General features: G+C 40.8%; 1 protein-coding gene across 1 annotated transcript in view; it reads right to left on the bottom strand.

The window, feature by feature from the left end:
* IP6K3 (inositol hexakisphosphate kinase 3) overlaps positions 1-27,746 on the bottom strand; it is a gene marked incomplete at both ends in the record, with an annotated part of 401,291 nt that overhangs the window by 57,834 nt on the left and 315,711 nt on the right. The window contains 3 exon segments of the mRNA XM_082246392.1: positions 10,133-10,135; positions 10,137-10,219; positions 10,222-10,293. Coding sequence (XP_082102518.1) covers positions 10,133-10,135; positions 10,137-10,219; positions 10,222-10,293 — 158 coding nt within the window.

The following is a 27,746-nucleotide window of genomic DNA, read 5'->3' as shown; positions in this document are numbered from 1 at the left end:
TGTAAATGCAACCCCCCAAGGGGTCATCCACGCCTACCACCGAGCTAATCCCTCACAATATATATATATATATATATATATATATTTACACACACACAGTATGCGTGTGTGACTATATATTACATGTACATCTTACTGTACTGCACATTATCGCAGGCATATTGCTGCTCTTTTAAATGGGGTTCTACAATATGACCCAAGGTTAATACTTTTCTTGTTTATTAGTAACAACCAGATATGGTGTTACTGTTAGACAGCACTGACGTAATTCTCTGGTTGCCAATAAAAATCACTCCACTCATGAGAGCAGGACAATTTCTACACTGGCATGATAGTAACTGCAGTCTTCTTTGCAGCCTGATCCCAGGTTATTGAAACTCTCTAAATAGAACATAAACATCTAATGTAATATCTTTGGCACTTTCCCATAGGTCTTGAACATTATACCTAAATTGTCATATATCCTTATACTGCACAAGACAAGAATTAATGTCTTTGAACTGAGAGCAACTGCACAGCATGGGTTGACATAAGCTGTATTTTAATCAGAAGTTTTTGTATAATTCAGAAATGCTAAAAAAACAGTTATCACTCACAAGTTTATATGCAATATGGTAAAATAAATATGCTTATTAATAACGAGTGTAGACAGTTTTTACTCTATACATATGAGGCGTTTCGTTTTTGTTGTGATCTATATCTCAGGGTTATATTTCAGCTTTAATGGTATGCTAATGTTTCAGCAAACTTATAGTTTTACATAAATGATATTCAATAATAATTATATAATTTTCATGTCTTAATCAAATGCAAGATGCTTTTTTAACAGAAAAATAGCCCTATGTCTATAATTCAGATATAGGGCTCACAGTGAAAACGGGATCAATATTCTACAAAGTAAACGAGTGGAAACAGACAGGGCCTTGGCACAGCCGATCGATATGAAAACCTCAGCCGCCATCCAAAAAACCTTCCCGTGAAGCAAATTTATCGGCTTAGCCTTTAGGGACAGCATTTTCAATTAAAGGCAGCTGTAAAGGATCAACATCCACTCTGCAGACCCGTTTATTCTGGGCAACTCCTGTAAGCCAGAGCTGAAGGGTTGATGAATGACTGAGGTTGACGGATGAAAAGCAGTTAGGGGTTGAAAACCTGTAGAGTTTTAACTCCTTCACTAGTTCTTTTTAGCAAACTCAGCAAAGAAATATTGACTTTCAGAATGCTGCAAACTAATGGCATACATTTCTAATTCTACCCAAGGTGAAGACATTCAACATGAAAAATATTCCTTTCAGTAAGAAACTGACGCACAAGATTTATCGACATATAAAAAAAATCTTGACCCAGCTAGTAGTTTAGACTTGGTGGTTGATAGCCCTAAAGGGTCGGTCTTTAGTAGTTTAATGATCTGTAAATATCTAATTTTAAGTGAATATATTTCTTTTTAGCCTACAGAACAAACATTTGGCAAGTTTAATGTGACAACATTGCATTGCTTTTATTTAAATATTGGCAAATAGTTCATTTGCAACATCCATCCAGCATATGAGCTTTTCTTGCCCAGATCAAAACCCTCTACCCACCTTAAAATCTTGCAACAATACATAAAAAAATAAAGAGATACATTATTGTGATTAGTATATTTAACAGCAAGTTGTAGTGGACTATTTGTGTAACTATTTAAGGTCAAGGCTTTGCTGGGCACAGAGAGAAAGGACGGTCAGTCTTTACCAGTTATAATGCCATGGTCTACAATAGTGATCACCAAATCAGCCTGTGTTCAAGGGCTGTTCATTAAACTTATAGTAAATTCCAAAAATTGCAAACTTTATTCCAAATCTCACTGAACTCAATAGAGCGGGAATCTGTAAAATGAATTCTGGCTATTTTCTAGGCTATTAGGCAGGGGAATGTCAAACAAAGGGCATGCATAGAGGGTCGTGAGAGACATGCATAGAGGGTCCTCCTTTCTATGCAACTTTAAGGGCAACACTTAATAAACAACAATCCTATAAATTGCATGAAGAGGAGATGGCTTTAATCTGTATGTGGAGTTAGAGAGCAGTATTATTCTCCCAGACAGCGTCAGTGGCAACACATAATTTTCATGTGTAATACATTTAATATTTAAGCATTTTTGCTTGTCTTTATTATAACAACAAGAGCAACCCAATCGGATTAATTATTCTAACTACCAAAATAATAATTTTTTTAGGTAGCTGTGGTTGCAACTGGCTTTTTTGATCAGTGGTAACAGGCATGAAAGGACTGGTGGGAGTACTAGCCAGCCATTACAGCTCTAAAAGCTTTATGAAATTGTACTCTTCAAAAAATAAAGCTTAAGTCCTCAACTTTGTGTAAATTGGCCATTGAGTAGTGATTGACCGATTATCGAGGGCCGATATGCACTTTGCCCGATATATCGGAATCGCCCTTTTGATTTACCGATATTGCCAATATTTCAGGAAAGTGCTTGTACCGGGCTGATGCCTGCAGCTAGAGGCATCACCCCAGTACCAGTGTCCATAGCCGACGGTCGGCTGTCTTGTAATGACAATCGATGCAGCCGAGAAGCCACTCGGCTGTCATTCCAAGGAGCGGGAGGGTACGTCCCCCCCCTGCCACCTTCCGCGTCTCACCCAGGTCTCCTGTCCCACCGGTAGACCCGGGCATCCTACCTTCACCGCTGCCGTCTCACCGGGTCTCCATCTGCACAGCTGCCGTCTGGCCGGGTCCATTTCTTTGAATTTGGTGCCGCCGAGTACCCGGGAGTGATGTCATATGACATCACTTCCGGGTACTGGCAGCACCGAATTCAAAAAACGTACAGCATTCAAAACAGCCAAACTTGGCGTTTTGAATGCTTTTAAGTGCAGAGGATGGGTGTGGGGTCTTTTAGACCCCCCCCAGATCCCTCCACCACATTACCTGTAGACATTAAAAAAAATAATAATAAAACTTTTTTTAATGTCCGAAAATATCGGCCGATACCTATATCCGTAGACCAAAATATCGGTATCGGTCGATCAATAGCATTGAGTGCACCAAAACACTTAAAAAATCACAATGCCACATTACCAGTATCCCCTGTATACTTTGTATCCCCAATTATTCCCAAAATATTCAAAACAAAGACTTCAGGTATGTGTTTGTGGACATTAGTTGGCACCATGACAGTATCCAAGCACTTGAATAGGTAGTAAGTTGAAAGTGCAGTGTTGGCCTCTGATCGCAGTGCATAAGCCATTGTAAAAGTACCAGCCATTATCACATGCTTAAGGAAACATGACTATGCACCAAAGAACTGGGTCTCAATGATACCTAATGACAGAAAAATCAGTGTTGGGACAAGGCTCTTGAGCTCACATTGTAAAGAACTCCTCCCCCTCCATGAGCTATGATATAGTTTAGAAGCATAGGTTGCAGGTCCTGCCCTTTTTGTAACCCCTCTTGAGAAAACGACCAAGGATGCCACTTCTTTTGCACACCCCCACCCTGCCCGCATCACTCCTCATTTCTATCTTTACACCCTCCACAAGATTCACTATCTGGATCCACTGCAACATCTGTGGCCTCAAGCCGTAGGCAAAAAAGTTTGGCGGAGGGGGGTTGATAGGCTTACCTTATGGCACATCAAGCAGACAAGAGGGTCGCAATGGTTACACTGAGTGTGGAAAAGCATAATCCTAAACTTCGCTGGAAGTATCCTAACTCCTCTCCATCATCTCATGCAGCAGTCTTGACTAGGCATGTGCTTTTTGTTTACAGTTAGTGGACGAAAACAATATCTCCTAATCATCCCCATGCCCAAATTGGCAAAACTGTTGACTTTAGAGCTGGCCTCATTCCATCTGGTAGGCTTGGTCCCCTTCCCCCACTTTATGGCCTGTGCTGCACCACAGTTGCAGATACACATTCACCATTTTGTGCCCAGAAGACCATGCTTGCCCTCCACCAGCATGTTAATTGCTAATGTATGTATAATGCTAATGGTAGAGCTAAAGTAGAAAATCTTATTAGGGAACTGTGCCACTCCAATGTAGTGCAAAAAAGAACATCTCCTGACAGAGACTGCATCCGCGGGTCTGTAGGCATCAATGAAGGGGGAGTACCTATTGGGAAAATGCTTGCCTCCCTACCACAAGGTGGTCTTGGTGTCACTGTACATGTTCAGCTGGTGGAAAAACTGCCATTCTGGGTGGATGTTCCCAGACACAGCAGATAACAGATTGGGGTACAGGGTCGCTGTCATTGGCCCTGTTCCCTGTGATTACTGTGACCAATTACAGAGATCACAGTTTGCAGTAGTCAACAAAGTCTGTCATCCATACAGCCTTTGTTTACTACTGTGATTGGTCACAGTGATCACAGTGGTAAGCAATACCTGCATGAATGCAGCCACAGTGTTAGGAAAGAAATTAGGTGCATAATTTATGCCTGAAGGTGCTCCTTGGATTTTGGGCCTCTCTTTATGGCTGGGCCATGAAAAAGTCTCACACATGTGGTATTGCCACACTTGGGAGGATCAGCGGAATGTGTTTGGGGTGTATATCTAAGTATGCCTATGATGTGAGTTAGAAATATCTTATTCATTTACCATTTTTTGCAAAATAAATACAATTTTCATTTTCATTTCACATTCTCCAAAAACATGTTACAAAAAAAAATGAAGGCTTCAAAAGACTCATCTCAATTAAAGTGGATTTTATGTAAGTATTGTTTCATAAATATATGGCATTATGGCACTACTCTATGGAGTTTATTTTCCTCCTCCATGTGACATGATGTGAGACCCAATCTGCAGCTATTTCTGTGAGGGTGAAGTGGCTATGCTAACAACCTGGTTCACCATCGGAGTTATTACCCATTGTGGTGTGCCTTTGTGACCATTATAATACAGTATGTGGTCCCGTTTATCTGATTAGCAGCTTAATCACAGCGGTATGGGGAGCACTTTGGGTTTTTTTTGTTTAACAATAGTCTAAGAGGAAGATTATGCCTGCAATAACTTGTTGAGCACTCCTTGGATCACTAAAAACGTTTCAATTACCTTTTAGCACTGGGACAAATTTTTCAAATTTTATATAATTTCTTCAATTGTTTGTATATCACTAGATGTGTTGTATTTGTATTTCATTAGCACTGCATATTGTTCTTACATTTTAAAATCTAATAATCGACATTTGGGTGGAATTTTATTTACAGAAAAAAAGCACCCAAAATAAAATCACTTGTACTAGGTTCCATTTTGAACAGGGCCCCCATCATCAATTTTAAAATAAAAAAGAAATTAATACAAAAATGTTATATATTCACAGAAAACCCCCAAAACATTATAGTCCCTACATGCACAATATTATTAACTTATATTTGGCCCTATTTTGAATAGGACCACCACCAGCCATTTTCAATCAAGAAATTATCACTAGTGTTATTTATTCAAGGCTAAAAACCACCTAAAATATTGTAGTTGCTATGTGCACAGTTTTTACTTACCTGTCCCCACATGTGTAGTATGAAAGTTACTTACTGTATATAAGACTGCATTTTAAACAAGAGCCCCCCCCCCCCCCCCCAGCCAATTTTGAATCAATATCTCGGCAATTTTAGGGTGTAACTTATTTACACCAAAAGTACATAAAATGTTGTCGTTACTATGTGGGCAGTATTAAATCCATTGTACCAGGCTCCGTTTAGAACATGACTCCCACCAGCCAATTTAAAGAGAAGTATGTTTTTTTTTTAAGCATCATGCTGTACTTACCTAGGTGGAAGCTGCATCTGTTCCCCCCCTCCCCGGCTCTAACACTGAGAACCGAGCGATCAAACACCGCCAGTCGCTCAGTTCATAGAGCTCCCTGAGCAGAAGGCAGGTGACTGTCAGTCACCGCTGTCTGCTCTGCCCCCACACTCACTGGAGCGCTGGGCTGTGGAGTGGGCAGGAGCGGTTGGCTCAGGCTCTTAGCAGCTCGCTGAGAGGCTGTGCCGGGTGCTGGTCCAAGCATATGGGCAGATCCTGACTTCATTGTCGTGATCTTGCCGAGCCTGGACCAGCTCTGTGACATCAGCAGACAGCGGGCTTCTGTCTGCTGAAAACAGGTTACAGAGGTGCAGAATGAACTACACTCCTGTGATCCATAGGAGAAATACAGAAATACAGCCAAAAGAGCTTTGGTTGTAATTCTCCTTTACAAATTAAATTCTGTTTAGGTTCTGCCATTTTTTTTTCTTCTGGGAAGGAGAGATTATTGTTTTTTTTCTCATGCTTTCCAGGGTAGAGGAGAGATCTGGGGCCAAATAGCTCCATAAAGAGGACCTGTCATGCCTTATTTCTATTACAAGGGATGTTTATATTTCTTGAGATAGAAATAACAGTGATTAATAAAAACGTATAATTAAAAAAAATGGAAAAAAAGAAAAAAATGAAAGCACCCCCGTCCCCTTGTGCTTACGTATTTAGTTTGAAAAATTGCTGCGCAAATACCGTGTGACATAAAAAAATCGCAATGCCCACCATTTTATTCTCTAGGGGCTCTACTTAAATAATATATATAATGTTTTGGGGTTCTAGCAAAAAAGTATGATTTTTACATGTAGGAGAGAAATTCTAGAATTGGTTCGGTAGGGAAGTAGTTAAAACAGGAACCCGCCTAGCCAATTTAAAATGTTTCTTGCCTAAAAAAATGAACTTAAACGGAATGGACGTATACAGATGACATTCATTTACGTCCATTTAGATCCATCTAAATGGAAAAGGATGCAGCCTTGTTCCTTTTAAAAAAACAGACCTTAATGGACACAGATATACTGTAGGTAGATGTAAATGGATAATCATCCATTTACATCTGCCTACATCTGTATCCATTAAGGCCTATTTTTTAAATGAACACAGTTCAGCCCTTTTCCATTTAGACAGATCTGAATGGATATAAACAGATGTCATTAGCTTTACATCAGTTCCGTTTAGGTCCTTTTAGGGCAAGAAACATATTGCTGTTTATACTTCTATTACCTATAATTTCTTCAACATCAAAAAAAATCCAGATCAATAATGGATGTAAACTGAACTGGAATGAAGATAGATCTGCAAACTGATGTCAACTGAATCCGTATTCATCAATTTTTTTCAAAAAACGCAACTGAACTGATGACACCCATGTGAAAGGGCCTTGAAAGGGCTGTGAAACTCTCTCTATGTCAATGAAAAGTGTCAGGCTTGGAGACCAGTAGCCATAGCAGTAGAGAGGTTCCCACTGACCAGCAGGATAAGAACATGAGCAGGTCACCATGACTGATGAGTGGGCTCACCTGAGGCATGGTGTGTAAGCACTAACTGGTCTCCTGAGGGTAGAGATAGGTTTTCCTGCATGCTAGAGCAAGGTAATGGTCCTCAGGATCTTCCCACCAGGAGCTGAGCAAGCAGAGTTAGGTAGCAGATGCAGCAGGTAGGGATCAAGCAGAAACACTGTAAACAAGCCAAAGGTCGGTAACAAGTGGTCGCAGGTTGGGATCAAGTGGAAGTATAGTTGAGGAAGCCAAAGGTTGGTAATGAGTGGTAGTGAATATACAGATAGCAGCAGGAGTGACAAAGATAGAGATATTGGCTAGAAAAGAGCATGATAGTCTGGCAAACAGGAAATGCAAAGGCATGGCTTAAATAGAAAGTTTATGGGAAAAGTAAATACAGAAAGAAAAAAACGTTACCAGTCCATGCGCAGATCCTGAACTTGAGTTCCCAGACTGGGGATTCTGACGGTGATGAAAATGGTGGGGCGTTGCAGCTCTCCTAACCCTCCACTGGGTAATGGACCAAAACTGTACAATGCGAAACAAAGGAAAGAGCACACAGCCGCCCTAACATAACACAGTTTTATTGGGTAAAAGCAAAGCCATGGGAAAAATAACTCACAAATGTAGATGAATGTCATGCAGGACAGATCGATTCCCTGTGTCCCCCAGGGAGAAGACGATTCTCTCCTCCAGGTCCTGCCAGCCACTCGTCCTCCACTCGCTGGCAGCCTCCTCTGACACCCGGAGGTAAATACTTCCGTCTCCGGGTAAGCTGACAGATGTGCGCATGCGCCCGGACCAGCCGGCGCCGCACAAGCGTGATGTATTATGAAAGACAACAGTTCTGAGGACACAGACAGACCGGATGCACAGGGGAGAGATCTCCTGACGTGACAACAATTAAGGTTGCTATGACAACGTGTTTCGGAGGCGTGGCTTCCTTCTTCAGGTCCCCTGGACCTGGGGATACATGGAATCAATCTGTCCTGCATGACATTCATCTACATTTGTGAGTTATTTTCCACATGTTATGCTAGGGCGGCTTTGCACCCTTTCCTTTGTTTCTCATATGGGAAGAGTAAGGAGATCAAATTTCACCAGAAACAAGCTAGAAAATAAGGTTGTGCAAGGGATCAGGCATGGAGCTGTCCAGCATCTCAGGTGGCTCAGCATGAAGAGCTACTGCCAGACACAGCAGAAGTTGCAGGTTCAGATCTGGGACTTGACATTGGCAAAGGTGGAATGATATTTAATGTTGCATTTTCTTTTCCAACATTGTACATTTACCAAAAAGTTTAACTTTTGTCTCAAATATCCATGCTCCTGCACAGCTGCAATGGATCCAGGTAGTTTTTTTTACCAAACTTGAGACAGATAACAGTAATTTTTTGAGCAGATATTTCCTCTAATGTAGCATTAAATAAACTTTGTTTAAAGAAATGCCTGCAAGCCTTAGCTTTTTTGTCCATTTGAAGGCTGTACCGATTGCCTTTTCACTGATTTTTGTTTTGGGTCCCCTCCTAGGGAGAATAGCAATAGTGATGATTTTTTTTTTCAATTTGTAGTTCCACAGAATTCTGTTAGGAAGGCCAGGCATGCAGAGCAGATCAAAAGCTCAATTTGTATAACTGAAATACCTAAAGGCAAATATCCTATTTGCAAGATGTTATTAACACAAGGGTACATGCACTCCTCCCATCAAAGACACCAGTAGATGAACCCATTTGCTAAATAAAGATACAACAATATGAATGTTGTATGTACTTTTGGTAAAAAGACGGTCTTTATTTATTCAAGTCACATGGATTTGAATCAAATCACATTTAATGAGCCACACATGCAGATTTCCACAAAAAAAAACAAAAAAAAAAAAACAGGCCAATCAGAGGTCAATGCAAGCTTGTGAATCAACCTAGTCTAATTTGTTAAGAGTTGTGCAACCTGTTCAGGTGCCTAGTTACCTCTACTTAGGCTTTTGTTAGACACACAGAAGGATTGTTTTTTGTAGTCTAAATAAAAGATGGTTTTAATATCAGAGATGTGAGCCAAGAGACCTGATTTATATTACATGCTCAAGGCAAGTCTATTGTGCCTTCCCCTATGACAAGAGACCTTTGTAATCGCACAATTCTTCAAAAAAATATTATACAAATAAGTACTCTATATCATATACATGATGCTATATTAATATCATTGGTTTCATGGTCAGAATATCTTACAGCTGAACTACGAGCACATTTTTTTTCTCTTAAAGCAGTGGGGCTGTGCCCACATGGGTTAACTGCTTTCTTTTGTCTAGGGGATTGGAGAATGGAGATATACTTATCTAATCCTCCGATCCTCCCGGCACAAGATCGGTCCCTGCAGCTCCTGTCCCCGCCCCCTCCCCCCCACAGTCTAGTGGTCTTGTGGGGCAGACTCTTCCTGACATCATCACGGCCATAGACCTGCTCCAGACCTGAAGAATTTAGAACAGTCCACTGCTGGATCATAGGGTAGCGCTGTTTGCCACTGGAGCAGAGAATCAGGTGAGCATACAGCTTTCTGGTTGTCCATTGACAAAACGAGCAGTTAACCCATGCAGTGCGGGCATAGCCCCACTGCGTGGGAGAGAAATTGGCAGAAGTTTAGCTTTAAAAAATAACAGTAGGAGTCAGCTGGCATAGATCACATTTTATGTGGTATTTCAATAATTGATCTACCTGCATTGTCAACAGTTCTGTTGGTTTGCACCCTTTTCCTGATAGGCCATTTTACATCCTATTTCACCTCAAGTCAGGAAACACATCCACGCTACCTTCTGTATCAATGCACAATAACATACATTAGTTCAAAAAGCTACACTACATACCACATCGTCTTACGCCCAGGCTAGCAGATGTACTATGAGCGCACTTCTCCATGTGACGGGCCTTTTTCTCTTCGGAGCATCATCGCCATATTGCCGGGTTGCCATCTTTAAGTCCAGGATACATGGAAGTGCGTTCTCCAAAAGCAAATATTCTGAATTCAGTATTAAGAAAACATTGTCTAATTTTATATAATACAATAGAAAATGTAGCTGAGGGAAACAATAGTGGTTGTGTTGAATAAATAATTACATTCAATAAACATTGCACTGGCCATACAGTTTCTCCAACCCCTGCTGGAAAACGTATGTGCTTCCTCTGCCAAAAATACATTACTATATATATAGTATAGCATAGAGTATATTTTTAGTATATGTCTTGTACAAATTGGCTATAGAAATTCCATATCTGGAGGATATTGTCAGAACTGGTATTGAGAAAACTATGTTGGATTTGCTTAGAATACTTTAAACCTCATTATGTGGGATTTTAGAGGCAATCCACACAAATTTATATAAAAACAAGTATTTTATTTAAAACATTGTTTTAAAAGGCAAATAAAGACAGTTTGAGTAAAGACTTACTCAAACTGTCTTTATTTGTCTTTTAAAACAATGTTTTGAATAAAATACTTGTTTTTATATCAATTTGTCTGGATTGCTTCTAAAATCCCACATAATTAGGTTTAAAGTATTCTTTGATGATTCATTAAGGATGATGGCAATCACACCTCTAGCCACCTGAGTCATTCTAATGTTAGATTTGCTTAGCTGGTCATTTTTTGGATTGGAGTCTATTACTCACTTATTCAACCCAGTATATTATAGAACTGATAAAAAATGGTATGAAGGTCACTTGGTGAATTTGACTCAGGATTCTACTCTTGATGCAGGAGAGGGTTGAGAGGCAAGAATTCCACCAACAAAACTAAGATTCAGACAGGCAAAATTTCTGCTGGGCTTCTCTTTGGGTGTGTGGCAAGTGTTCACTGAGGTTTATATTTCTTCCTAGTGAACAACAAAGTGCACACCATATTAAGAACAGATTGGGCGCACACCAATGACGTCACGTCACCCCCTTGAATCATACTTTATTCATGCAGACAAAATATCTTGTACATTCCCACGCTCTCTAACTCATTTTACCCATCCGGGCTTAACCTTTACTTTTAGAGCTTAAAGAGGCTAACCTACACTTCTAGTAACTTGTTATAGTTAGTGATATCATAACTTGTGCTCTATTAACATAGTTGCAAGCACAAGCAGTTCAAGGATAAGGATACCCACACATTTGCCCTGTGCTCACAAATACCTGAGCTAAAGTGAATAGAAAAGAAAAAGGGTCCAACTGGCTGAACTTCTGATATATCCTTCATTGTACAATCATACACCAAAAGACACAACCATGACACTATAGCACTATAAAATTCCTGAGAAACCAAAAGGACTATAGTGCATAGTTGCCATCAGCTCTCAACCAAGACCTGTGTGCAATGCCAAATCTGTCTTCTAGAGATCAGGGAAACTTGAGATAACATGAACAGAACAAAAACAGAAGGGTGTAAAGGCCTAGTGCATTACCATCAACACTTTATTAGCAAATGAAACCAGTGAGTGCATACACACAGAAGACAATGGTCAAACAGCATTGTAAGAAAAACCCAGATGACATTATGGTCCTCTAAGAGATGGAACTCAAGTGACCCTGACATAAGTCAAACTACTAGCTTTCCAAGTATGTTCCCTCATCTTCAGAGCTAGACTAATTTTTCCTTGTTTACTTAGAGAACCTATCTTTGACCCCCTCATACAAAGAGGGGGGGGGGGTGGACCAGGGCTTTCCACCCCCATGCACCAGTCCCCAGAGCTCAAATATATATAAACAATGAATTAAAACAAAATGTCTAATTCCTCATGTGAGTCTTATATATCTGGCACTCTTATAGTCTAAATGCTCTACATCCTGATGAATCTTTCCACAGACTTTGACAAACTCGGCAAAACCTTCCTGATTATATAATGGTGTAAATATAACATCATCACCCACTCACCATTTAATGTTGTAGCACAGAACTCCCCAAATAGATGTGCACCCTACCCAGAGCACCAACTTGCAGGCTTTGATATTGTCACCATGTTCTGGCCAATGGCAGCTTTTGGCAGCACTCTCAGATGCATTGGAATGCACATTGTCGGGCCTTAAAACACAAACAGGCCTGGTAACAGGAAACCGAAAATTCAGTCCAAGAAGTGTGTCACCGCCATTCCTCCTGGACTGTAAACAACTCAAATGCTCCTACTATGTTCCTCCAGCAGTAGGAAATAAACTGAAAGGCCATATTATAAAAACCCTAATATGGGAAAACTTGAACTATTCTGCAAACATATATAAAAAAAAACTTTGGTAAAGTTATCCAGCCAACGGGTTGAGCTGATGATGAGTAGCCTATTCGGCCTTAATGCATAGATAAACCTGCTGATTCCTATTCCCGATGCACATTATGGTTTTGGATGATCTTTGTGGGGGTGGCGGGGGGAGATACGGCAAGGTGGGACTTGTGATATTATAAGTATATGGTAAGTTACCATGCTGTAAATTGTCTGTATGCATTTGTGTGCTGATTTGTAACACTGGCAATGGACTGTTGTTATTGTTGTTGAAAATACTTCAATAAAATTTTCTGTTTGGATATAAAAAAAGTTGTCCAGCCAAAAAAGGAGGAGGTCTGGTGATTCAAGATAGGGAGTTTTGTTTATTGGAGATGAAAAGACTTTTGGGAAATGAAAAAGCATTTGAGAGGCTACTAGGAGATACCATTGTGTCATATAGACAGACACTCAAGTCGTTTCCAGATAAGATCTTACGGAACAGGACAGGCAATTTCTACTCACGATCCAAAAATCCATACCGATGCAACAAATCTCCCTAGTAGACCTATTGTAGTGGGCATAGACAGTGTTACAAGTAATATAGGAATTTTACATTGAATATTTTCTACAGAATTTGTTGGTACAATTACCTCCTTATGTGAGAGATTCAGGTCACATGCTGGATATTCTTTTTAATTACCAGTGGCGAGAGAGCTATAAATGGCTATCATTGGATGTGTCATCATTAAACACATCCATATATCATGAATTTGGGATACAAGCTGTGCAGTTTTTCTTAGCAGAGGATAACAACATACATACAGCTCAAGCTGCCTTTATTGTCCGATGTATGGAATAACCCTTAACCTATAATTTATTTTACATTCATTGGTTTTGTCACCTACTTTTAAAGCAACGCATTCAATGTTGAATTCACTTATGTGGTGGCTAGTAGTATGTTGGCATTTCTAGATGGAAATGAGTTTTGATGCAGTCCTCAGGATTTGATCTGTGTGGTAGCAGGAGTTTATTTTAGATTCAGATTTTAGCTTATCCATGGACTCTGCAGGTTCTTGTGGATTCACTGCAATTTGGAAAAACCATTGGTGTGCTGACAAATGGCCTGTAAGCTGGGCACATAGAGGGCTACTAAAAAAAAAATTGTTTTATTGGAGCTTTTTCCAACTATTGTTTAAATTGAATTCTGGGGTGAGAGCTTCCTTAATTGATGACTCTTGTTCTGCACCGATAACAAGGGTATTCTTCAAGATCAAAACCTTTCATAGCTCTACTGAAATATCTTTCTTTCAAAAGATTTTTATTTGTAATATAATTGAACAGATACAAAACAAGCATTATGAACCATGCACTAGAAGCAAATATTTGACAAATTGAAACATACTAAACAGAATACATACAACTCTCGAAAACTTCAAAGTGTAAGTAAGCAAGTGGTCTTCACATGTTCTACAATGCGAAAGGCGCAGAGGAAAAGTTATGCGCCGTGAAATGGAGATCCGGAGAGGCCCGCCCAATCCCAAGGAGACCCCTACTGGGGGCTAAGACTGTCCCCTCAGGAGAGATAGGGCAAGTTGAGGTATTAATGATTTACCCATATAAAAGAGAGCCGTAAAGTTATAAATTTAGATCAAAATGCTATTGAGTAATATGCAACCCTACGAGTCGAGAAGGCTTCAAATACCGTGAAGGTAGGGAGCAACTAGCGTCTCAAAAACTTCACAACAAGCATGGTATGCTTAAGAGAAAATTGTGTGGAGAAGAGAAAGAGAAAGAGAAAGAGAAGAGACAAAAGGTGGGAAAGGAATAGAAAGGAGAGTTAAAGAGGCTATTAAAAGAGAGAACAGAGGAAGGATAAGACCATGATAAAGAGGGTGTGATCTACTCAAATATCTTGTATATAAATGTTTAAAGGAGAAGTACAGTCAAAGCTTGTATGGCTGTACTTCTCCTGTGGATCACAGGAGTGTAGTTCGTTCTGCACTCCTGTGACCCATTTTCAGCGCACAGTGGGTTGAAGTCCACTGTCTGCTGACCTCACAGAGCCGGTCCAGGCTCGGGCAAGATTGTGACAATGGAGCCGGTATCCACCCCACATGCCTGGACCGGCACCCGGCTCAGCCTCTCAGTGAGCCGCTGAAAGCCTGAGGTGGCAGTTCCCAACTCCTCCACAACCCAGTGCTTCAGAGAACTGAGCGTTAGATCGCTCGAATGTTAGAGCACTAGAACCAAGTGTTAGATTGCTCGGTTCTCAGTGTTCAAGCCGGTGGGGGACAGATGCAGCATTTGACGGATGCTGCATCCGCCTAGGTTAGTATGATTGCCGGGGGAGTCCATATTTCTCTGAAGTTTTAACATTTAGGTTAAAGCCACTTACTGTATATTCCAGGTAAGAATAATCTGTTGGCAGTAGCTCTCTCTCGTTTTCAGTTTTTTAACTCCTGCCAGAAGAAGACAAGTATGGAACCTTATGTCCACCGAAGTTATGGGAACTGATTTAGTAACTGATAATGTTGTAAATTCTCTGGTTCCCTCTACATGGTCAGGATATGCTTCCACATGTTTTGTATGGTTATCATTTCTTAAACACTGACAAAGAATTTTGTTTTTCTAAAATTACATAATTTTCCTTCCTGCTTTAGCTACTTCTCTGCCCGTCAGTGTATGTGAAGGCTAAAATGTAATTTGTCTATGGATATTAGATTGCGATTTATACTACCGGAGGTTCTGGGGGGGGGGGGGGGGGTTTGCAAAGTCACTAGTGATGTATGTTTTTCTATCTGTTTTTTGCTGCATTTTGGATATCTGAATTACTACCTTCTAGCTCTAAAGGTCAGTTGGGCCTCAAGCTAAAGGATGTTATCACGTACCTGATGGAGATCAAGCTGTAGGGTAGGCTTCTCTTGCACCTCCTGTCCAACACCCCTGGTAGAGATGACAGACGGTGTGGGGCACAGAGTGGCACAAGGGCAGGTATAGCAGGTGGCACTGGCTGCGCCTTGGCAGGAAACCAATGGCTGTGGATCACCTGATGAGCACCTGGAACTGGAACTCCATAATGCTGGATGAGAAGGCAGGAGCATAGACGGAACACAAGCCAAGGAGTCAACAGCCGGGCAGCGCGTGTACGGGAACGTGAGACAGAAGTGGTGTCAGGATACAAGCTGAAGTCAGTACACAGTCTGGAAGCAAAGTACAAAGGTATAAGACAGAAACAGGGTCAATCACAGGCCGGGATCACAGGTAGGCAGGCAGGAATCCAAAAGAGAGTCAGGGACAAGCCGAGTCAGCACCGGTAAACTAGAAGCAGGTCAGGGCACAGGTGAACAGGAACAATCATGCACACCAATGCCTGTTTGGATCCAGCTGAACGTCTCGACTTACAGATGTGGTTGTAAATTCTAACAAGGTTAAGATTTTTATTAGCCATTCCAAAACAGTAAATATGGTACTAGATCTTGGATAACCTTATGCCCTGATTATATTTTATGCCCAGTATTGTTGCTTAAAGCAGATATCCACCCAAAAGGGGATGTTCCACTTTAAGGATTTGTCCCCCACTCCTCTTGAAGAATTGGAGGAGTGGGGGGAGCTGGTCCAAGATTTTGATAGGTAGCTGCTCCCACTTCCACTCTGACCGCCTAGGCGAAGTTCTTCTCCCTCCCCCCCCCCCCCCCCCCCTGCAGTCTTTTGGGATACGTGACAGGTCCCAGAAGACTGCATCCTCCATTCACGTTGCGCAGGGCAGCTTACGTATGCACAGTGGCAACCCGGCTGTGAAGCTGCAAGCTCTCACAGCCTGGTGCCCATAGTGAAGATGCTGGTGCAGTGGAAAAAAGACAGCGGGTGAAACCGGCTGGGGTGAGCACACAACTGAATAGTAAATAGTGATAATCAGCGCAAACCATAAAAATCAGAAAACATGTAAAATGGTGCACACAAGGCTGCAAACAATCAGTGCTGAACACAAAACACCAGTGATAAATCTATAAACAATATTGCTGCGCCAAGTGAAAGAACATATATAAATAAATGTACTTAAAGAGGAAGTAAACCCTCCTCGGGAAGTTGTACCTATAGGTAAGCCTATGATAAGGCTTACCTATAGGTACTGTAAATATCTCATAAACATGTACCGTTTAGGAGATATTTACCTTTAATGCAGCCAGTGACGTCACTGGCGCATGCGCTCTAAAGAAACGGCTGATCGTGCCGTTCCTTCAGAGCCCCGTGCCATGACCGTCGGCTCCCGCGCGTGTGCGCGGGAGTGACGTCACCGCGGCTCCGGCCAATCAGATGGCCGGATGCCACGATCCCGGAAGACAGGCGACTGAACATGTCGCTCGTCATACAGGTGAGTGAGCGGCACGGCGGGGGCTCGTTCTAAGGTAAGTATTTCATAATGAGCTAGTATGCGATGCACACTAGCTCATTATGTGTTTCTCTTGCAGGTTGTAAAAAAAAAAAAAAATTTTAAACGAGTTTACAACCTCTTTAAATAGCTTAAATCAGAAAGCAACTCAATGCTAATAAATCAACTCTAATAACAGTGATAATCAGTGATAATTGCAGTCCCAATCGTGAAAAATTAAAAGTGAACAATAAATCCAATGAAGCAATCAATCTTCATCTGTGATCAAACAATATAGTGCTGCATGCTCCACTCCAGTGCTCCCAGTGACTAGTGCAAGATAAGCAGCTCACCTTAGGACTAGACTCATAAGAGTAATACACGCTTTGGGATGTAATAGATAGATGTATGGATAACAGCCTGGTGTCCCTTCTTTCACTGCTTCCAGCTACCTCTCCACATAGGTCAGGAACCCGGTGCAAATAAAGGAAGAAAGGATCTAATGCTCTCTGTTTACAAAAGCTTTTATTCCTTCTTCCAAATGAAAGTCCACTTACATTGACAAGCACTTGAGCAGTGCGGGCTTCTAGCGTCAGAACAGCTCTCTGTGTACCTCCGAGGATCGACGTACTCCAAGCAGGCTCCTCCCCCGTACGCGTTACATCAGAGACTTCGTCAGCGGGGTGGAGCCTATCATGTTCGTCAATCCTATATAGTGCTACTGCCGTCGCTAACCCGCCCAACTATTGGCACGGATGTCGCGCTGTGCGGCGCCATTCCCTTACTTTGCCAGCACTCTGCACGTCAATAGCAAGTCGGCATAGCAAACTAAAAACAAACTAATTCCACACTATTGGGCAATGTGGCCACTTAGCTTTCCTAGGAGACTCTCTGTATAAATTCACTATGGGCAATATTCGTTAAACAGGAGCCTGCTCGCATCAAATCCCTGGAGGTTTGACATTAACCCATTCATGGCATTTTAATGGCAAAAACACAAATAATAACTAATAAATACATTCATTTCAAAGGGAACACAATTTCTATAATACCTAATTCAGTATTTCTACAGTAAGAAATTGCATTTAATAAAAGGCAGCTGATATATATACACAAACTTATTATTTATCCAAAAAACAAATATTATAAAAATCATATCCTCTAACCTATATTAAAAACAAATAGTTTAATTAATAAAAACCCCCATAAGGCTTTATATCTGAAAAGTAGAGATGAGGAGGTAGAATCCAAATATTGTAAATATTATAAATATTAGCTAATATAAAAATTCATTTTATTTATCGTATTAATATTAAAACGAATAATGTATTATTTAATTTAATAAAATTCATATTTAATTAATAAAATATTAAAAACATATAACATTTTATCCTATATAAATATGTTATATTATATTGCATAATTAATTATTTATTATGCCTAAAATAGGGTAAAATATTGTTTTTATTTTTAAAAATATTTATAAAAAGACAGTAAAAAGGCAATTTATTTATCGCTGATAAAACAATTGAGGTCGAACTCAACGTTCAAACCCCTGGGCACAAGAACCTTGGTCTCGTATATCCAATACGACTCTCTTTTACTCAGTTGCCTAATAAAATTCCCACCCCGTCTTCAAATGGCAGCGTCTCTTAAAGGAGGAAGGTGCGATTGCGTCTCGCGATAGCACACCAGAAAGAGAAGTTCCGATACCACCACCCAGTGCTCCTGTATCACGAGCACAGGGGGGGGCAAGGGAGAGGTTATCAGGGAACACCCAATCAACAACCACCACCAATGAGAGATAGCCAGAATTATTCGGCTCCCCCTTTCAGGGGTAATGGAAGAGGCAGAAGACCTTTTAGAGCAGTGGTTCTTAACCTGGGTTCGATTGAACCCCAGGGGTTCGGTGAGTCAGTCTTCGGGGTTCGGCGGGGGGGACAAAGGGGCAATTGCTCCCCCGAGAAAATATTACTGATTGTGAGGCCGAGCGCACCCCGGGAAATCAGAGCTGCGATCGGGACAACTCACAGCCATTACACATAGACACTTGACACTCCGCCCCCTGTACCTCCCCCAGCAGGTTTCCAGCCTATCTCCTGCAGGCTGCTTGCTGCGTGAGTGGGCGGGATGGGGATGTACCTGACCACGGAGATCGCGCCCGCCTGGAAGTGGGAAGTGTGAGCAGCTGAGCAGAGGGAGCCGAGTGAATGTTCCTGGAGGTAGGCTCAGCTAGCTGTACATGGTGGATTCGTTTACAAGGACCTCTATGCTACGTCTGCTGAGTTACTGCAGCTTAGCATAGAGGTGCTGTTAGCTGACAGATGGAAATGCATGTCCTTTTCATTTAGCTCAATAAAGCATTGTGAATACCCCCTGGTGTGTGCCCTCCTGATACCCAATGGAATGCTCTCCCAACACCTCCCCCCAATGTGTGCCCTCCTAACACCCCATGGTATGCCCTCCAAACACCTCCCCAAAGTGTGTTCCCTCTTGACACCCCATGCTATGTCCTCCCAACCCCCCCCCCAGTGTGTGCCCCCTGATACCCCATGGTATGCCCTCCCAAAACCCCCCCCCAGTGTATGTCCTCCTGATACCCCATGGAATGCCCTCCCAACACCTCCCCCCAGTGTGTTCCCTCCTGACACCCCATGGTATGTCCTCCCAGCCCCCCCCCCCAGTGTGTGCCCTCCTGATACCCCATAGTATGCCCTCCCAACATCTCCCTCCTCAGTGTGTTCTCTCCTGACACCCCATGGTATGCCCTCCCAACCCACCCCCCCCCCCACCCCAGTGTGTGCCATCCTGACACCCCATGTTTTAATGGTTTTGTTCTTTGTTCTTAATGGTTTTGTTTTTTGAGATACAGTCGCCAACACTTGCAGGGAGGCCCCAGCGAGATTTGAACTTGCGACCCCTGGTTTACAAGACCAGTGCTCTAACCCCTGAGCTATGGAGCCTTTTTTTTTTTTTTTTTTTTTAATGGTTTTGTTCATTTTGTGCACCTATGTATAAATATATACCTAAATATATACCTATGTTATGAATTTGAAAAAATCATATTTTATTTTTTCAATTAAGAAGGGTTCGGTGAATGCGCATATGAAACTTGTGGGGTTCAGTACCTCCAACAAGGTTAAGAACCACTGTTTTAGAGGGAAACCTTCAAGAGGAAGAGGAGGAAATTTTAATCCAAATTTTAATTCTAATTTTAATTCTAATTTTAATCAGAATTTTAATTATAATAATCACTGGCAAGGAAACTCTCAACCACAATACCAACAATGGTCCAGGGGATCTCCGGGTCAGAGAGATGGATATCCAGCAAGAGACAATGACAACCATGACCCGCAAGTATATAATATCCCAACGGAAAATAGATTCACACCATTGCGGGATCAAGAAAGAGACCCTTCCCAGGATGTTTTTTTTAGGGAACCCCAAAGGACAATGGTCCTACCGAGAACCAAATACCCAGGGGGAAGAAGAAAAGACAGAGAGGACGAAGAGCAGGCAGAAAATGCCAAAAAAAGAGAATACCAGTAGGAACGGGAATTTTTATTCTGAGTGATAAGATACTGAACCAACAAGAACTGAAACTTTTAGATAAAGGCATTAAATTCGCACCCACAAAAAATCTGAATAAGTTTGATACTTATGTGCATCTACAAAAATGTGTCCGCACCATAAATCAAAAGAAATATTTTCTTTCCAAACCGGATACCAGGCCCCCAGTGGTAGAAGTTGGTCATCACTCTACCGTGAGGAACAAATCTGTTTTTAACCCTGTAAATGCGGGAAATCAATATGTTGAGGTATTTCGGAACATGGTTACTGATGATCAGGAAAGATTAAATGTCCGGAAAATGCCGAACCTGCAATGGATCAAACAAGGTATTAGAGATTTAGAGAAGGATAAAAAAGTCGTGATTAGACTAGCGAACAAAGGGGGAGGATTGGTGGTAATGAATAGATCCTATTATAAGGGAGAGATGGAAAGAAAACTATCCGATACAGGAACTTATCAACTATTGAATAGTAATCCGACAATGGAATTCAAACAAGAATTGGATCAGTTGATTAAGAAAGGGGCCAAGAAAGTTATATTGAACAAAAAAGAAGAGTCATATTTGAATCCCTCAGCATGTAGAGTACCCATAATCTACTTTTTACCTAAAGTCCATAAGGATTCGAAAAAAACGCCGGGAAGACCCATTGTTAATGGGATTGACTCTGTATGTGCCCAACCTGGCCAATATATTGACTACTATCTTCAACCACTAGTCACCCAAACGTGGGCATTCACAAAAGAAAGGAGATTACAGATCTTTCAATAGGTTTAAAGAGAAAATGGACAGGAATAATAAGAATATACAGCTGACCTGGAATATTAATGAAGAAAGTATAGTCTTTTTAGACTTAGAGATTTTTAAAAATCAAGAACAACTTTTTACAAAAAATCATTTTAAACCTACTGATAGGAATTCAGCTGTCATCACAAAACGTGGCTCTGTAATATTCCCAAGGGTCAATTTGTAAGACTACGAAGGAATTGTACAAATGACCTTGACTATGTAGCCCAATCAGAAATGTTAGGGAGGAGATTTCTAGAAAAAGGCTATCCTGTTGAAAATATAGAAACAGCCAGGAAGCAGGTCCAACAAATGGATAGGAATGCTCTGATTGGAAGAAATAATGGAGAAGGAAAAGAGAACCAGAATAAAAACTTTGAATTCAAATTAATTTTGGATTATAATGTGCAATATAAACAAGTTGAAAGGATAGTGAAGAAACACTGGAACATTTTAAAGAAAGATAGAATACTCGGACCAGTTTTGAATTTACATTTTTGATAACATGTAGTACTGTAGGAGTAGTCTACATGTTAGAATGTGGCTGCGGACTCCAGTACATTGGACGTACATCCAGAAGTCTTAGTGTTAGAATCGGGGAACATGTGAAAAATATCAAAAAAGGTTCCATAACACACAATGTATCGAAACATTTTCGATTAGTCCACAACCGCAACCCCAGTTCTCTCAAATTTTGGGGGGTTGAGCGTGTTATTAGACACTGGCAGGGTGGGAATTTTATTAGGCAACTGAGTAAAAGAGAGTCGTATTGGATATACGAGATCAAGGTTCTTGTGCCCAGGGGTTTGAACATTGAGTTCGACCTCAATTGTTTTATCAGCGATAAATAAATTGCCTTTTTACTGTCTTTTTATAAATATTTTTAAAAATAAAAACAATATTTTACCCTATTTTAGGCATAATAAATAATTAATTATGCAATATAATATAACATATATATATAGGATAAAATGTTATATGTTTTTAATATTTTATTAATTAAATATGAATTTTATTAAATTAAATAGTACATTATTCGTTTTAATATTAATACGATAAATAAAATTAATTTTAATATTAGCTAATATTTATAATATTTACAATATTTGGATTCTACCTCCTCATCTCTACTTTTCAGATATAAAGCCTTATTGGGGTTTTTATTAATTAAACTATTTGTTTTTAATATAGGTTAGAAGATATGATTTTTATAATATTTGTTTTTTGGATAAATTATAAGGTTGTGTATATATATCAGCTGCCTTTTATTGAATGTCATTTCTTACTGTAGAAATACTGAATTAGGTATTATAGAAATTGTGTTCCCTTTGAAATGAATGTGTGGCAGTATTTATTATTTGTGTTTTTGCCATTAAAACGCCATGAATGGGTTAATGTCAAACCTCCAGGGACTCGATGCGAGCAGGCTCCTGTTTAACGAATATTGCCCATAGTGAATTTATACAGAGAGTCTCCTAGGAAAGCTAAGTGGCCGCATTGCCCGATAGTGTGGAATTAGTTTGTTTTTAGTTTGCTATGCCGACTTGCTATTGACGTGCAGAGTGCTGGCAAAGTAAGAGAATGGCGCTGCACAGCGCGACATCCGTGCCAATAGTTGGGCGGGTTAGCGACGGCAATAGCACTATATAGGATTGACGAACACGATAGGCTGCACCCCGCTGACGAAGTCTCTGACATAACGCGTACGGGGGAGGAGCCTGCTCGGAGTACGTCGATCCTTGGAGGTACACAGAGAGCTGGAAGCCCGCACTGCTCAAGTGTTTGTCAATGTAAGTGGATTTTCATTTGGTAGAAGGAATAAAAGCTTTTGTAAACAGAGAGCATTAGATCCTTTCTTCCTTTATTTGCACCGGGTTCCTGGCCTATGTGGAGCGGTAGCTGGAAGCGGTGAAAGAAGGGACACCAGGCTGTTATCCATACATCTATCTATTACATCCCAAAGCGTGTATGACTCTTATGAGTCTAGTCCTAAGGTGAGCTGCTTATCTTGCACTAGCCACTGGGAGCACTGGAGTGGAGCATGCAGCACACAACTGGATCATGGGACAGGTGAGTGGCTGTTTTTTAAAAGTCAGGAGCTACAGTTTTTTTTTTTTTACAGGAGTGGAACTCCACTTTAAGAGTTATATTGCACTGGAGAATTATTGTTTTTACATATGAATAATTTTCCCTAGACAAAATATAAATGTAAGAAAGTTCTTCAGAAGTCTTTGTTTTTTTTAATAATACTTTTTATTAGAGGTTTTATGTACATAAACATTACCCACGAAGGGGTAACCTCATACAGACCGCCAGTGTCTCCAGCTGGTCAGACCATACCCCCTAACCCCTTACTTGGTGGTAGTTCTAACACTGACACCACCAATAATACTGCGGTCTCTTTTTTAGGTCCCAGCCTCCTACCCAACCACCCACAAAAAATAAAACATGACGCAGGGGCCACAGGGGAAGAGGAGGCAGACACAAATCCCCATTTGAGGAAACCACGCCTTCTACTATAAAAATATATAATTTATCCTCATCTGTACTTACACCAGAAGATATTTCCATACTAAGTCATGGTCTTACGTTTGCCCCATCCACCAAACCTAATCCTTTTCAACTCGTCAGATACCTCAACAAATTTGTACGAAATTTAACTTTAAAAAGACACTTTTCTATACAATCAGTGCTTTAAGTGGGCCGGTATGCACTGGTACTCAGTACCGCCACTTCAAAATATGGCTCTTGAGCATACCGCCACCTCTCTGTGTGCCTTAGCGTACCAGTACGCTCATTTTGGACAACTGCACCCTCAATTGCCCCCCCCCAAGAATATTTCCCACTCCAGAGCCAGACCACTCACGACCCCCTGTGAGTCCCCCTGCTCCGGAGTCCCAGCCCAGGCCGGGGGGGGGGGGGTGCTCTGTGGGGACCCTGATGTGGGGAGACAAAATTTATAGGCTATAATAAGAGTACCGGCACTTCTTTTGGGCCACTTAAAGCACTGTATACAATCATCCAAGAACAGTCACTATACCACAGATAGCCATGGTTGTGATCCACAGCTCCCCATTAGTAACACCAGTACAGCACTTGCCATGTTGGAGGAACTCTACATAGAAGGCTCCACATCATGGAACCTTGAGGATATGTCCGGGGATGAGGCTGTTTCTTTCACTCAACATTTGATTAGTTCTCCTCCAATCAAACACACCAACCTAAAACCAAAATCCATATTTTATCCTACACATTCCAAAGGTCCCTGTATAGAGACTATTTATCGTATTGTTTATTCTGAATTATTGGAGATGTGTCAAAATGCAAACAAAACCAGGAAACACAACCATAATCTCACTAGAGATGAGAATGAGGCCCTTAAAAGTCTTATGTCCAATCCCCATATAGTTAACAAGTCTGTCAACAAGGGTGAAAGTATTGTTGTTCAGGATAAAAAGGATTATATTAATGAGGCAACCAGGCTACTCTCTGATAGCAAAACATATGTCAAATTGAGAGGTCATCCGTTACCCGAGTTCACCAGGGAAGCCACGACCATAGCGAAAACGGCCCCATTAAAATAATATAATTTCTAAATCTTAAATTTCCTTCATTATCAAAGAATATTTTTATACACCTTATTTTTACCATCTTCCAAAAGTCCATAAGTGTTTTTCCAATCCTCCTGGTAGGCCCATTGTGGCAGCCATGGAGAGCGTTACAAGTGGCTTCTCACAGTACGTGGAAATGTTTTTGCAACCCATAGTACAGGATTTGCCATCATACATCAAAGATGGCATTCACTTGTTAGAACAACTCACCCCGTATTCCTGGGAATCATCCTACCTCTGGGTGTCCCTGGATGTGCAGTCTCTTTACATGTCCATACCACATGAAGTAGGTTATAAGGGCCCTGGAGTTTTTTCTCAGTAAGGATTTCACCACCAACCCCGACAAGCTGAGTTTATTATAGAGGCCACATATTTTTGTCTTACACACAACTATTTTGTGTTTAAAGAGGAGTATTATCTACAGATAAATGGCACAGCCATGGGGGCCAATTTTGCCGCTTCTTATGCCAACCTAACAATCCTTTCACCCCACATATTGTATTTTTTGGTGGATATATCGAGGATATCCTCATCATTTGGGATGGTGAAGCCTCCAAAGTTGAGGAGTTCCTAGCGCATTGTAACAACAATGACATGGGCCTCAGTTTTACATCAGTAGTCGACAAAGACCATTTAGCATTCTTGGACTTGGATCTTTATCATGACAACCAACAAAAGTTGCCACCACCAACGTTGGCTTAATAATATTCCAAAAAGACAATTCTGTAGGTTGAGACACAACTGCACCAAAATCACAGACTATGAAGAGCAAGGTGAAATCCTGAAGGACAAGTTTTTGGATAAGGGTTACCCGTTAGATCTTGTCGAGCAGTCATATTCCCACTATATCACATTACCCAACTCTGTACACAAAACTATCAGGGAGAATAATACAGATCTCAGATTCACCACGCAATTCCACAATCGCCATTGTCAGATGGAACAAGTGGTATGCAAACATTGGTCCTTATTACTGCAGGATCCACACCTCAAATCACAGCTATCCAGTAAACCTAGGTTTACGTACATGAGAGCACGAAGTATTAAAGCCAAAATCGTACCCAGTAAATTGAAAACCAAGAAACATCAGCTGCCTTACCTGCAATTTTTCAATATTACCGGTATGTACCAATGCCGGAAACCATTGTGTCTAACCTGTCAGTTTGTCACAAATGGTCAAAAAGATTTCACTATTAAAAGCAGAGCGTCCTTTGATGGGGTAGATACAACTTGCACATAGGGGAAGGTTCATGTAGCCAGACGCTCTGCGTTGCCCTTGACATCGGTTTCGAGTCTTGTTGGATGTAACGTATAGCGTCCTCATTTATCATTTTGTTTTCAATATATAATGTTTTGTAAATTATTTTGTATGCTCATGCCCCATTGGCAAGGTATTTTTTGTCGTGCTATATGTGTATTGTGCCCTACCAGTATCCCCCCCCTAGGGGGTTTGTCTCTCCTTTGATTTTATGCTAATCAACAATAAAAGTGTTCCATTTTTAATCTACCGTGCCTAGAAAGTCCATTTTCCTTTCGTTTTTTCCAATCTTGATATTTGAGGATGTGGCACATGGTTTTTCTCATTTTCTGCGCCCCTATTTTTGCTGCAATAGTGTTGGCGTATTAAATTTGTTTAATAACTTCATAGATTTGCAGTGCTCTGATACTCCTTCCATTTCAATATTATCGCTTGCACAGTGTTATTTGGGATGTTTAAAGCTTGTGAAATCTTTTTGTATCCAAATCCGGCTTTAAACTTCTCCACAACAGTATCTTGGACCTGCCTGGTGTGTTCCTTGTTCTTCATGATGCTCTCTGCGCTTTAAACGGACCTCTGAGACTATCACAGTGCAGGTGCATTTATACTGAGACTTGATTACACACAGGTGGATTCTATTTATCATCATTAGTCATTTAGGTCAACATTGGATCATTCAGAGATTCTCACTGAACTTCTGGAGAGAGTTTGCTGCACTGAAAGTAAAGGGGCTGAATAATATTGCACCCCCAATTTTTCAGTTTTTTATTTGTTAACAAAGTTTGAAATATCCTATAAATTTCATTCCACTTCATGATTGTGTCCCACTTGTTGTTGATTCTTCACAAAAAATTACAGTTTATATCTTTATGTTTGAAGCCTGAAACGTGGCAAAAGGTCGCAAAGTTCAAGGGGGCCGAATACTTTCGCAAGGCACTGTAGTAGGGTAAGAAATTAATTTACCTTGGTCCACAATATGTGATAACGCTTTTATATGGAATTTTGTCCAGGTTTGAGGATCTGGGATAGAGTATAAATGCGGTGGATTTGGATTGATCCATAAGGGAGTAGAGAGCGAAACTGCATGGAACTACCCTGTTCGAAAGTCAAGCCCACCCTCCAAGCTTTGAGGGTGATAAGCATAGAGAGTGTCAAATGGTACGGGTCCTTACCCCCATGATAGAGCAACAATTGAAGGAGTTCCAAAGATGAAAGCACTGCTGCCTCCAAAACCATTGCAGTATTAGAGGTCTCCGGGCATAGCCACCAGCAGACTGTAACTAATTGTGATGCTAAGAAATATTTAAAACAATCGGGCATAGGAAGGTCTCATCAATGTAGATAATTATTACCAGGCTGGGTTAGACCCCTTACAGAAATGAGATAGTACTAGAATTGATTCTATCTACCGATAGATAAATAGAATCAATAGCTAATTGAGAATGGAAGAAAAACTTTTTAGATATCCATGGGGGGGGGGGGGGGGGTTACGAAATAAATAGGTGAATTTGGGCAAGATTTTCATTTTTATAAGATTTATGGGACCTAATAGTGACAATGCCATGTTCTCCCATTCCCCAAGCTTAGCATTAACAATGACCGGAGTAGGTAGCAAATTCAACTGTAAATAATCAGTAGCAGAGCG

This window comes from Pelophylax lessonae, assembly GCF_965119305.1.
Source record: "Pelophylax lessonae genome assembly, chromosome: 2".
In the NCBI taxonomy this organism is placed as follows: Eukaryota; Metazoa; Chordata; class Amphibia; order Anura; family Ranidae; genus Pelophylax; species Pelophylax lessonae.
Note: the sequence above shows the minus strand (reverse complement) of the source record. Positions and strands in the feature narration are given on the sequence as shown.